A 12,708-nucleotide genomic window follows, 5' to 3' on the forward strand; every position below is an offset into this window, starting at 1 on the left:
GCAAGGCCTTGAGCTGTTCAGGCTTTGCCCAGCAGTTTGTAAGAGATCCTAGCAGCTCAATAAAACACATGTCCCATGCTAACAAGACAAAGTAAGGTATACACCATCCCAACTGAACAACTTCTGTGCATCTGCCTATATACTCTTCTTGCCAAACAGAAGGCATATTGTTCCTAAATCTGCTCAACAGTAGTTCAGTTTCTACTTAAGAAATCCTTATTTTGTGAGAATCTGGTCATTCTTTACTCAGCTCCTTTACTGCCTTGCCCAAAGGGGTGTGTACACCCAACACAAACTTCAGAAGCTCATACAAAATGCCCTTTGAAACACAAGGCTGTAAAGGACGATGGGAATGGTTACAAAATAAACAACGAAGGCACGATAAAAGTAGTCTTAAAATAAAAAAAGCAGCCTTTATTATGAGATCATAACACATGCCAAAATAGAAGTCTTTAAAATCACTGAGTATGTTTATGAATTGTATTTACAGGTTTTTCCTGCCATTTTAAAACTAGAATTTGTTTGCTTTTGCAGATATTTTTAAAAATAAATATTATAAAACATGATTCAAGAAAAGATGCATACAACAGGAAAAGAGAAACCTGGCTTGAAATGAAGCTGTTCCTGCAGAAGCCGAGAACTAAGAATGCATTAGGGTTAAAAACTTAAATATGTCCTATCTTAAACTGAGAGGGTAAAATTTTGTAAAATCAAGAATAAATCACCTAAACACTAATGATGGAGGTATTTTTTTCCTCTTTTATAATATAACATCAAAATTACACAGAATACCCCAGTGATCACTAGGATATCTGCCACATTCTAATTTTTCCAAACCAATTAAGTCCATGCTTCGTGGAACGAAATGCCCCCCTTCCACTGCAGGCCGAAAGTAAATACGGTCAAACCTCATCTTGCACTTGTAGGCTATATTCAGGTTGGTGTTGGACTGGGTGTCCCAAGTGTAGCGGCAATGTTGAGGTTTACCCAAGAACTCCCAGACATCCTTAATGCCATCAGGTAAGTCACCAAGTTTAGTAACCTGAAGGTAAAAGGAGGAAAAAAATTACACAAGATAGTGAATTCACAAATTCTACCTTCAAAGAATAGAACTGAGTTGTCACAGCATTGGATTTTTTTCTGCAAAACGTAAGTTGTTAAATTCAAAGATCTTGGAGATGCTTCTATGGTATTTCTCCAGATACTCTAAAGCATGACCATTTCCTGTAGCAGTTTCTAAATCCAAAACATGTTCCAAAATAAATGTTCAGCTCTGAAATGCTGAGGTGTAGGGGCCAACACCACGTTTCCTAAACCAGTGTTGCTCCAGTTCACTGCAATGGAATTTCATGATAGGGAGAGCTAAAACTTTGACCTTCTAGTAATAATGCACAAATTTCCCTTTTAGTATCAGAAGTCAAAAACTGCTTCTAATTTTGAATGTCTTGATGCCAGGGGATAAATATCTATTTCTCCAGAGCACCCTCTTCCTTCATTGATTCTACAAGCTCTGAGAATTGGAGACTTGAACAAATAAAGACCACATTCTCGAGATGTTTTTGAAGTCAAAACTTCCATCAAATCCACCTGCATCTGCTCAGATACAAATATTGTTATGAAAGCATTTTCTTTAATTGGGAAGGGGTCTCCATATAAATCACCTCGGCTGTAACAACACTTGCTTCTACTTAGTCACAGTTCCACATTTTAAGTGTTGAATACCGCTGTTCTGTCTAAGCTGGTAATTTCTCATAAAGACAACAGAAAAGCCTGAGAAGGTTTTGTCAAAACACCTTTTCTAAATAACAAAGTTGCTTATTTCTATTTACCTCGCTGTCTCTGAGGTTTGTATCCCCTCCAAATATAACAGTGGTGGACTCTGGCTCCTTCTGCATTTCGTTCAACACTATTTGCAGCTGCTTTATACGCTCCTTGGAGTGATTTTTAGTGCTCTCCAGATGAGAGGTCATAAGGCAAAGTTCAGTACCAGATATGCTCACCTATGAAACAAAGAGGCAGTGTTACTCTCCACATCACAGTAATAAGCTCAAAGACAAAATCTAATCACAAAGAAGTGACTGAATGACAGAGCTCTGGTTAATACTAGTTTTACATTGAAGGGGCTTACAGAAGGATAACAGGCTTTTAGTTCTGTTTTCAGAGATTATGAGGCTTGAAAACAAAAGATCATAAGTAACATGCATAAAAGACTTGTCAGTTTATAAACTGTGTTTATATGCTTGGAGGAGAAGTTTTTCTGCTCTTTGAGACTCTCCTAGAGAAAAAGCCAGTCCAATCTCCTTTCCTGAGATTTTTTGCTTGAAAGGCAGAAGTACAGCTGCTTAGTATATTGTGACTCACTCACATGCACAACCAAAAGGTTCCTCATCATGGCAGTTGTTGGAAAAGGTACTACCTCATGTTTCAGCAGCTTCACTCTTGATTTCTTTAACATTATGGCAGTGAAATACCCATCTATGTTACCTAAAGAAGACAAGGAAAGAAATGTTTCAGGACATCTTCTGCTGTGCCACAACAGAACTGCCATAAAGCACTTAAGGTTCTGAAAGAGACCTTTTTACCACAACCTGTGAGAATATGTTGATTATTAAATCATTAGTGAAAAGTTGCATTATAAAGATCTGAACTTTTCAGAATTTTTACATGCAAATACTTAAAAAATAACTTATCTCTAGTACTTTTTGACTACCCTTGCTACCAATCTTTCAAAATACAAAAAAAAATACAAAAGCAAATGCCAGAGAAGCAAGTTTTTCACATGCATAATTTGCATCAAGATATATGCTGAGATCAAAACACAGAAACATTGAGTGCTTCCTTCTTCACTTTACTCTTTATAGTCTTTAAAACCGTCAGAGGTTTTGGCAAGGGAGACAAAATAAACCCAAAATTTATTTTCTGTTTTTTTGTCTTTAGCACCCGAGGGTTTTTTCTTGCCTGGAATAATAGTGTAATTGCCTGCTTTCTTCTGGAGAAGAGGGAGATGTGGTGGGATGACCTCCTGTAAAAACACGACGTCCGGACTGTATCTGAAATCAGCAAGGCAAGAAAAATTTCAATTAATTACTGAAAAGTAGTACTGCAACACTCTGAGGCCAAATGGAACAAAGTCAGTGATTTCAGGTGTACCTTGCCCTCATTTTCCTACATTTTGTAAGAATCTACTCTTTAGAAATGAAAAAAGCTATCTGCATTGTATTTAGCACCACCATTACTAAAAGGGAGGAAACAACTGTTATTATCAACATGAAACCGACGTGGCAATAAAATGCATGACTTCCTTATACCACAGCCTTGCAGGTTTCATATACCACACACATGAGGAATTCAACTTAAGCAGCTCCAAAGTAGCTTTGGGACGCGTTCTCCGGAAGATTCTCATGTACAGGATGCAATTATGAATTATGTTCATGATGTACAATTGCACTTGAACAATATTGCTTATTATTAGACTTTTAAAGTAGCCATCTCAAAATATTTAACCTCTGGGATGCTGCACAGGTTCACACCTCTTACACTCAGTATAACAACTCTCAGCTATTTAGGATTTAAACGGTGATTGATCTGTTGCATCCAACATTACGATAACTGGGGCATGAAGATTTGTAAATACTTGAATCAAGAAGCTTTTGTTGTTGTTGTTATTGTTGAATCCAGGTGCATGACAGTACAAAGAGGAGGCTGTACTTACAATGCCAGGTATGTACAGACTCCTCTAGCTCGATCCTGCAGATTTCCTAGATCCAGCCCATCAATGTTCCAGGTGATCAGCGAGAAGTTGCTGTCATCCTCTTTTTGCTGCGAGTCTTCACTATTGACGCTGGCATTACTTGTAGTTGCATCTGCAGTGAGATCAATGCTAAAGAGAGAGTGCATTTGTTTGTTAATATGTGTAACACTAATCTGTGATTGCCTCATCTTCTAAAGCATGTATTGATCTCAACATCATTTAAAAGCATGGTAACTAAAACATACAGGCGCCAGTCATACAGAGATGTGGTACACAGGTAAAGTGTTTTTTCTTCCTCCTTATAGGCACAAGAAAACATTTACCATTCTGATGAAAGTTAATAGATGGTAACCAATGTAATCCAAAGCACTTGAGTAGTTGAATTCATTCCCCACAGTCCCACTCTTCCCCCGTGTACTTCAGGAACTGGCTGCTTCCAAGTAGATTCCCCATGGGGTCACAAGTCCATCCTGCCAGCAAACCTGTTCCAACATGGGCTGCTCTGTCTGTGTGCCCACAGGTCCTGCCAGGAGCCTGCTCCAGCGTGGGCTTCCCATGGGATCAGCCTTCTTCAGGCACCCACCTGCTGCAGTGTAGAGTCCTTCCTGGGCTGCAGGTGGATCTCTGTTCCACTGTGATCCTCCACGGGCTTGCAGGGGCACAGCTGCTTCACCTCTGCACAGGAGCTGAAGGGGAACCTCTGCCCCTGCACCTAGAGCATCTCCTGCCCCTCCTTCTTCGATGACCCTTGGTGTCTGCAGGGCTGTTTTCAGTTCTCTCTTCTGCTGTGCAACAACTTTTTAACCTTAACTACATTATCTCAGAGGTGCTACCACCATCGCTGATGGGTGCATCAAGCTGCCTTGATGACCTTGGCTCTGTTGGATGCAGAGGAAGTTTCTGGCAGCTTCTCACAGGAGCCATCCCTATAACCCCTCACTACCTAAACCTTGCCAAGCAAACCTGGTCAGAATAACGTTGATAAAACAGTGATGCTTTTGTTGCTGCTAACTAGTGCTTACCTCAAGACAAGGACTTTTCAGCTTCCTGTGCTCTGCCAGGTGCATAAAAAACTGGGAAGAAACATGACCAGGCAAGCTGACCTGAACTGGCAAAAGGGATATTCCATACCATAGGTCATTATGTTCAGTGAATGAACTTGGGAGGGAATTGGCCAGGAGGAGCCAGCTGCTGCTTAGAGATGAGCTGGGCATCACTCAGGGGGTGGTGAGCAATTGTCCTGTGCATCACTTATCTTTCTTGGCTTCCATTTCTCTCTCTCTTTTTGTTCTCTCCATTTTCATTACAAATAATTTCATATTATTATCATCCATTTTATTTCTACTATAAAACTGTTTGTACCTCAACCCATGGGTTTTTTTGGTTTTTTTCAATTCTCTTTTCCACCCCACTGAGAGAGTGGTGGTATGTGAGGGTGTCCGAGTGAGTGGGTGCATGCTACTTAGTTGGTATCTGGGGTTAAACCACAGCAGTCAGGGATCTGGAAAAGTTCAATTCCACATGCAGATCAATACTTCACTACATCTTCCAGCTGTGCCGTGAGATGGTCTATGTAAAACACATATCTTACATCTTAACTTCCACAGGTACATTCAACAAGGTGTGTGTGTGTACATACCAATGTTATTTATTGGAAAAAAATATGCATACATCCAGTATAATACAAATATGCATAATTTACACATATAAAAATGTGCATACGGTAAAATCTGCATGTGTACTGGTGCACAACAAAGGGCAATAAGAAAATGTGCCTGTGCCTTCTCCAAAAGGGTCAACAATCCACCAGTCCAGAGGATCCAGAGAGGGAAAATGCAGTCCAAAAGCCTGACGGCCTCTCCAAGGGAGAGAAACGTCAGGAAAGGACGAGAAAAGGAACCAGGAGCCACCTGCCTCGCTACTCGCCAGCCGAGATGCGATGTCCGGCGGGAAGGGAGCGCTGCTCCCCGAGTCAGGCCTCGGCCCCGGGAGTGTGAGGGCCCCAGTGCCTTCCCGCCGAGGGGAACCTGCCTCCCCGCAGGAGGCTCCGCTCCCCGACCCCCGTCCCCCTCCTCCTACCATATGCCCCCTGTCCCTGTCACCTACCAGCCGCCGGTGTCCGCGCAGGCCGGGGCCGCCCCGCCCGCCGCTGCCTCCATGTCCCGCGGCGGATCGAAATAGGCGTTCAGCGCCCTCTGAAACACAGCGGCGGCTGGCAGGGAGGAGCCACCGCCGGCCAGCCCCGCGGCCCCGCCGGCCCCGGCCCTACCTCCATGTGCCAGTCGCTGCCGGCCAAGAAGCGGCGCGCCACGGCCGCGTCGCTGCTGGTGATGGCGGCGAACTGGGAGCACAGCACCTTCCTCCGCTTGGCGACACGTAGCGCCTCCTCATCCTCATCCTCATCCTCCTGCTCCCGTTTGCGCTCCGCCGGCGGCGGGCTGGGCGCTGCCTCGGCCCCCTCCTCCATGGCCGCGGCGGAAGGCGGCGGGAGGCACCGCCCGCCGGGGTTGCCGTTCCGGGGCGCGGGCCGGCGGTCAGCGGGGCGGCAAGATGGGATTCACGCTGGAGAGCCTGAAGGAGGCAATGAAGTACATGGTGGAGTCGAAGGGCTTCGACCGGGTGCTCGGCAAGGTACGGGCACTTGGAGGGCAGGGCTCCGGCAGCGCGGCCCCGGCGGGACGGGGCTGAAGGGGCCTGCTGTTCCCTGCCGGGGTGACAGGCTGAAGCGGCACCAGGGGTCGGTCCCGGCGGCCGCAGAGGTGCGGCTGTTTCCCCGCACTCCAGGCCTCGGCACCGCGGCGGGGTAGAAGACGCAATTGTTACAATAAGAATAATAACCCAAGTGTTGTTCAGTAACTCTCGTTAAATACTCCAGCTGCCTTCCAGCAGCTCTCTGAAGGTGGCTGTGCTGAGCAACCTTCAGGAGTCATTGAGCAGATGGCATTCTTGCATTCGCAGTAAGTGCGAAGCTGTTAACTTCCAGGACAGTGAAATTGTGCCATAAACTCTTCCCTGTTTAAAATTAGAAAGATACCTCGTTATGACACCTCACTCCTTAGCCTGAAATCAGACTGCAAGCACAAGGCACACCCCCAGTGCTCTCCGAATTTCTACACAAGGCCTTGCACCGCACCTTCACCGCACCTTTTGGTGTAGAGAAATGTAATTGACTGTGTCTGCTGCAGTGTCATACTACATTATCCTCAAAAAAAAAGTTGAAGCTACTGTTCATTTACACTGTAAGTTGTGCAGTTTGTGGTAGCATAGATGCTGTGTAGGAAAGTTCTTGTGAAGCGGTTTCAATGTTCTCATGAAATTTTCCCTTTTATTTTAATTTGGTTGTGTAACTGTGACATGGAGCGATAGAGTAAAATATATCTAAGAAAATCAGCCATGTGAAAAATCATATGCTTTGCATTGTAGAGGAGCAAACGTTATAATGGAAGCAGCGCTTTTGTTAACAGCTCCATTATATGATACATTTAATAGAAATCAACTGTTCACAAAGTAATTCTTACAGTCATGTTTTTCCAAGACACGTTGGTGGGTATAAAGTTTTTTTTAAAATGTATAAAGCTTTAAGAAGATATATTTATAGAGTCTATTTAGTTCATAGTCACCACTTCACTGTGATAACTTTTCAGTCCTTTTAAACCCTGATAAGTGGTGAGCAAATATTAGCATTTCAGCTTGTAAAGATAACTGCCTGGAAGTGAGCTTTGGGAGACAGGCTTCCAGTCTTGCTCTGGAATACCTTCAGAGTTTACCTGCAACCTTCTAGAATTAGAATGCTAGGAATCTGATGATAATAACAATTAAAGGACAGTTGAGTTTGCTGCTTTTCTGGGAGATAGCTGAAATCTCTGTTACCATAACTAAATTACTCAAGGTTTTTCTTATTCCAGAGGAGACACGTTTTAGTCTGAAACCTTTCACCTCCTGCCTCAGACTTAGTTTCTGGTTTAATTCCAATGTGGTATCCACCCAGAGTTTAATGACTATGTGTTTAAAGCCTGGAAGCTGAAGCAGTGTGCAGACGCGTGGGAGGACAAGCACAGCAGGGCTGGGAGAAGCACAAACCAGCAGCTCTAGCTCAGTAGGTTCTGGAAGTGTTCAAGTACTGAACTATTTTTGTCAAGGAGAGCAGGCATGTAGTGCCAGCTCAGAGCAATGACAAATGGGACTAGATGCTTTCCTTACCTCGCTGGTGGGTTGGAGCAGCAGTCCCTGGCGGGAGGGGAAGCCATCTGCTCCCAGTGTGGAGCATCAGTAAAGTCCTCCTTAGAAATTCTGTCAGAAGCTTAGGCCTCCAGTGCAGTGCAGCGTGCCTGATTGAGGACTTGGGGTTTTCATTGATGTAAATGTAATTTCCTCTCTGTTTAATACCACTTCTTTCCATTAGAAGAATGTACTATATCATCATTGATCTTAGTATTGTTTGTCTGCAAGATTTGGATAAACTGGTTTATCAGAAAGGGTGAAACTCAGCTCTTACATTGCATTATAAATGAGGAATGATGAACCTGGAAACATTTCAACCTTAATAGCTTTTAAGATCAAAAAAGATTTAAATCAACTCAGCTGGTAACAGAATGGAAACATTCAAGTTTAAAAAAGCCCATGTAAAAAAACTGAAAATTTGTAGGAATAAATATAATAAATGTCCATGTTTCACTTTTAATCATCTAAAGGCACTTCAAAGTCTTAGTTATACATGTAAATATATGTGGAACTTACCCCAGTTTTGCATCTGCTTTCAGATTTTGAATACAGTGCTACTAACTGAAGAAATTTAAATAGAGATTTTAAAATACTGAATTGCAGTAACTTCATGGTCTCAAAATTCCAACTTCATGTGTTGGTTATAGGGGGAAGCATGGTACCATAGGTGAGCTGTAATTCTGGATTTAGCACCTGTGGGCTGGAATAGAACTGTATATGAAAATAATGCTGCTGTAACACTGTGATACATCCTTGGATACTTCTACTCACTAATATGAATTTACAACCAGGGAGGCCAATCTGATTAGTATTTCCAATGCTCATTCCAAAATACTGATTTTTATTGAGGTTGCTCTAATATAATGATTAATGAATGAGTGGAGATCTCATTTCCATTTTGTGAGCTAAGTAATATGTCTTCACAACTGTCATACACACAGATACTTAGAGCCATTTTGTGTTCCCTCTAATCTGGCCCTCCACTCACAGATTAAAGCAAAAGGAAAACTGAAGACAGTTTCCTCCTAAGGAATTCCTGACAGCATATCAAGTATTGAAGTGCTGTTAAACTGTCAGTTTAAATATTTATCTGCATTAGAAGTACAGATTTTTCTAAGGCAACAGTCTTCTGCTCAAAATTCATGGAAATATCTAATGGAACAGTTGAATTACTGTATTTTCCATCTTTTAATTTGTCTCATGAGTCCAGAGTCAGACAAAATTTACTTTCAATTTCATTGAGGGCAATATTAGGTGTTGGTACTGCTGTCACTAAGCTTTTTATTCCTTTTTTTTGTTATACAGATGAAACTTCAGTCTGCAACTCCTGGAAAAGTTGTTTGTGAAATGAAAGTAGAGGAGGAGCATACAAACAGAGGTGGCACATTACACGGAGGTTTGACAGCCACACTTGTGGACGTGGTGTCAACAGCAGCATTGCTGTACACAGAAAGAGCAGCGCCTGGGGTCAGTGTGGACATGAACATCACGTAGGTATCATCCACTATGGTTACCAAAACATACTAACTTTTCTTCCCCTATTGACTCCATTGTACATCTTTTCTGTCCTATGGCACTAAAAATGGTTGTTTTCTTTGGTTTCAAAACTGCTGTTTTGATAAATTAAAGGGGTTGGGTTGCATGTGTGTTTTAGGAGATTGCATTTAGTTTCAGATTTTGAGTTGGACCTTCTTAAGCTTTTATTTGTTACATGTGTTTATAAGACAGAGGCCATTCCTTCTTAGAATGTAAAAGGATGTTGTTACGTGGTTAATTTTACTCATAAGAAATTGGTTTAGTGTCAGTTTTTGCTTTTGCAGCTATGTTAATGTCTCCTCAAAACCAAAGCTCTAGGGTAAGCAGCTTTCTATAAACCCTTTTTTAGTATTATTCCAGAAATCAGAGAAAAATATTAAAACAGGGAAGAGTTTACCTCTGTTGTATGCTCATATAGAGGGTGAATTACAGATTGAATCAGAATTTCTCAGTGGCAGAAAAATCCTTTGCTCTAGGTCATTTTAAGGTAGTTTTATAATGAGAATAGTTCTTCCTGTAATGAAAATTCAAAGCACAGTGTCTTAAAAAACAGTTGTTCTGAAATTTTCTTTGATCATGCTATTGTAGCTTGTCAGCTTTGCTTCATTACTTTTAATGAAGAGATTATGACCAATTGAAACTAAAGTAATCCTGCTTGGAATAACTAACACAGAGTATTAAAAATCTTAGAAAAGTAACCCCCTATAAAAACTGCTTTTTTTTAAAAAAAAAAAACCAGCTTTAAAAGTGTTTGGAGAGTGATCTGTATCTTTACCAGGTCCCCTCCTTTCTCTCCAAGGACCTTCTGATTTCTCCACTGGGCAGATGGGATTAAGCATCTATTTAAGTTTCATACTGCCACTGTGATGACTAGGATCTTACTGGAAATTAAAACCTAAAATTTACCTCTCATTATGGGTTTTTTCCTGCAGTAGTATAACAAGAGGCAAACATCTGAATTATTGACACTATTAGTTATGTCCACCCAATTATATAAGGGCTGAAATTTGAAGAAAGTGCTGTCTCTGGAGGTGATCCAAAATTACCTTTAGGCAATGTTATATGAAGCAATATTAATAGCTTTTTTAACTTGGACTGCTGCATTCATTGAACAAGTGAGATGGGATATCAAATATTGCTACAAGAACTTTTTTCCTTTTTGGGAACGAGCTTTTTAAAAAGTTGTCATGAGGAAGCTATTTCAGTAATGGAAAGAACAGAGAGAAACAGAATTTTTTTTTTTTTTGGTAACCACAAGAGGATCAGCAGCAGCTTCTGGAAATGAGACAAGGCTGAAATCCTGCCCAAGTCAAGCAATGGAGCTGGTGCTACATCAGCGTTAGGCATGACTGACATTCTTGTGACATGGCGTCATGTATAAAAATGGACTGGTTGATGAACTTTATCCAAACAAGATTAACATCCAGCAATTCTTCATTGTCCTCTGCAGGTCTTAACATTTGAATATTGTTCCCTTACCTCAGATCATGGTTGGATCATGTTCCTCCTAATTCTTTCCAGGGGAATTCTTCATGCAGAAATTTCTTCCTGTTCCCCAAAGAGCATGTTTTAAAAGCACACCCCCTGCTCATGTAAATAAAAACAAAGAGTTGTCTAATGAATGGAAACATCATTTGAGGGCTGCCCTGGTTTCCATGACTTTCCTCTAACCAGGGCATGGGAACAGTAACTTATGCTTACAGTTACATACAGAAATGACCTTCTGGAGCCTTTGTAACAATGACATTTTGCAGCTGAAAGAAAGACTGTAGGAAGCCAGCAGTGGTTGGAATAGGACTTGGAGCTGAACTTTTAACTGAAGTCTTGGATACCTGATTGTTTCTGTTCCAAAACTGACTTTTCCTCAGAACCAAACCAGTGGGGTTCTTTCATACCTCCATTTTTTTCAGAGAACTCTTATACTTACTTACCACTGCCAGTAGTTAGTTAGAGGAGCTCAAATCCATTAAGTGGGGGTTTGCAAGTAGGCAGGCAGGCAGACAGACAGAGATGTGTCTTTATTACCCATTTCTGCTAATTCCTTCATGATAATTTAAAATGCAGGAATATTCTTGGATTTATCCTCTGTACAGCCTCTTACCTGTTCCTTTTTTTTCTTCCTTGAAGATACACTTCTGCTGCTAAGATTGGAGAAGAGATACTGATTACAGCTCAGATTTTGAAGCAAGGGAAAACTCTCGCATTTGCCACTGTGGATTTAACAAATAAGGCTACAGGAAAGTTAATTGCACAAGGTAGACATACAAAATTCATAGGAAATTAGTATGAAAAAGTATTTTAAATAATGGTGTTGGACTTCAGAATCCTATAGAATCATTTTCTCACTTATGCAATATGATCTGCACAAAGTTGTGAGGGTATCTATCAAGTGAATTTCACTTCTGTAATAAATGAACAGATTTCTTAATTACCACCAGAATTGCTACAAGCCTGGGTTTGGGATGAACAAGAGAGTGTGACAGCATAGGAAGGCACCTGGCTTTTTTTGGTCAAGATAGCAGAAGGGAAGAGCCTTTGGACCAGCCATATGGTTAACCAGCATGATAGCATTTTAAGAGATCCACTTTCTCTACCCTTGGTGTCATGTGACAAAGCAACCCTGTCTTCAGGCCTGTCAGTCACACTCAAACACCACTAGAAGTGCTTACAAACTGTACTTGTTCCCTGAGATAGTAGTACAGTGTTCCTGTAACATCGTCCAGAACTGGTTTGAAAGTGTAAAGCAGGCTAATGCAAAATGTAACTTACTGATGCTGTAACAAATCCAGAAGTATTCAATAAAGCTTTCCAAAACTACCTTTCTTAAGATTGTTTCATTGTTTCATAGCCTCTTTGCACTAAGTAAAAGCATGCCAACATGGAGTATTTGGGGGAGGATCTGGTGGAAGCCTTGTACACAAATTCACCTGAGATGTCACCATCTCCCTCTGATCCCTGAATGTGAAAATATAGTTATATCCCACATGATATTTCCACCTCTCCCTACCTGAGGTTATGGTTATATTTGTTTAAAATCCATCAGCTGCATGTTACAAATGTAAAAAAGTAATTTTGGTGAGCTTTCAATCAGGCTAAGGCTGTAGATTATCTGACCTGAGTTGAATGTGGTAGAGTTAGCTGAAGCCTGGGCCCCTCTTGCACTGTTGTGAACAGGCTTAACTGGTTTCTTCAAACTGTTG

At 41.5% G+C, this 12,708-nt stretch overlaps 2 protein-coding genes across 3 annotated transcripts; one reads left to right on the forward strand and one right to left on the reverse strand.

Moving 5' to 3' along the window:
* Positions 1-388: 388 nt before the first annotated feature.
* TDP2 (tyrosyl-DNA phosphodiesterase 2) lies at positions 389-6,330 on the reverse strand. 2 transcript variants are annotated; one of them, XM_088062466.1, is made up of 7 exons: positions 6,021-6,330; positions 5,858-5,946; positions 3,713-3,880; positions 2,959-3,050; positions 2,417-2,484; positions 1,830-2,000; positions 389-1,042 (listed from the first exon to the last, which is right to left on the reverse strand). In XM_088062466.1, exons 1-7 carry the CDS (start codon positions 6,216-6,218, stop codon positions 761-763), a joined length of 1,068 nt encoding a protein of 355 aa, XP_087918592.1. In that variant the 5' UTR covers positions 6,219-6,330; the 3' UTR covers positions 389-760. The 2 variants fall into 2 exon arrangements, with proteins under 2 accessions (XP_087918592.1, XP_005517510.3); XM_005517453.3 differs by having other exon boundaries at positions 2,366-2,484; positions 6,021-6,327.
* On the forward strand, positions 6,287-12,325 carry ACOT13 (acyl-CoA thioesterase 13). The gene is made up of 3 exons (XM_005517320.2): positions 6,287-6,382; positions 9,278-9,462; positions 11,636-12,325. The coding sequence occupies exons 1-3, from the start codon at positions 6,302-6,304 to the stop codon at positions 11,790-11,792; spliced, it is 423 nt and encodes a 140-aa protein (XP_005517377.1). The 5' UTR covers positions 6,287-6,301; the 3' UTR covers positions 11,793-12,325.
* The last annotated feature ends 383 nt before the right edge of the window (positions 12,326-12,708 follow it).

The sequence above is a fragment of the Pseudopodoces humilis genome, chromosome 1 (genome assembly GCF_049639895.1).
Source record: "Pseudopodoces humilis isolate 2021_Gansu_Grassland_sample_001 chromosome 1, ASM4963989v1, whole genome shotgun sequence".
In the NCBI taxonomy this organism is placed as follows: domain Eukaryota; kingdom Metazoa; phylum Chordata; class Aves; order Passeriformes; family Paridae; genus Pseudopodoces; species Pseudopodoces humilis.

Coding starts and splice junctions, on each gene's coding strand:
- TDP2 (XM_005517453.3), bottom strand. CDS start 6,218: ATGGAGGAGGGGGCCGAGGCAGCGCCCAGCCCGCCGCCGGCGGAGCGC. Junction 5,947..6,020: donor GCAGCGACTGGCACATGGAG/GTAGGGCCGGGG, acceptor GCTGTGTTTCAG/AGGGCGCTGAACGCCTATTT. Junction 3,881..5,857: donor TGCGCGGACACCGGCGGCTG/GTAGGTGACAGG, acceptor CTCTCTCTTTAG/CATTGATCTCACTGCAGATG.
- ACOT13 (XM_005517320.2), top strand. CDS start 6,302: ATGGGATTCACGCTGGAGAGCCTGAAGGAGGCAATGAAGTACATGGTG. Junction 6,383..9,277: donor TCGACCGGGTGCTCGGCAAG/GTACGGGCACTT, acceptor TTTGTTATACAG/ATGAAACTTCAGTCTGCAAC. Junction 9,463..11,635: donor AGTGTGGACATGAACATCAC/GTAGGTATCATC, acceptor TCTTCCTTGAAG/ATACACTTCTGCTGCTAAGA.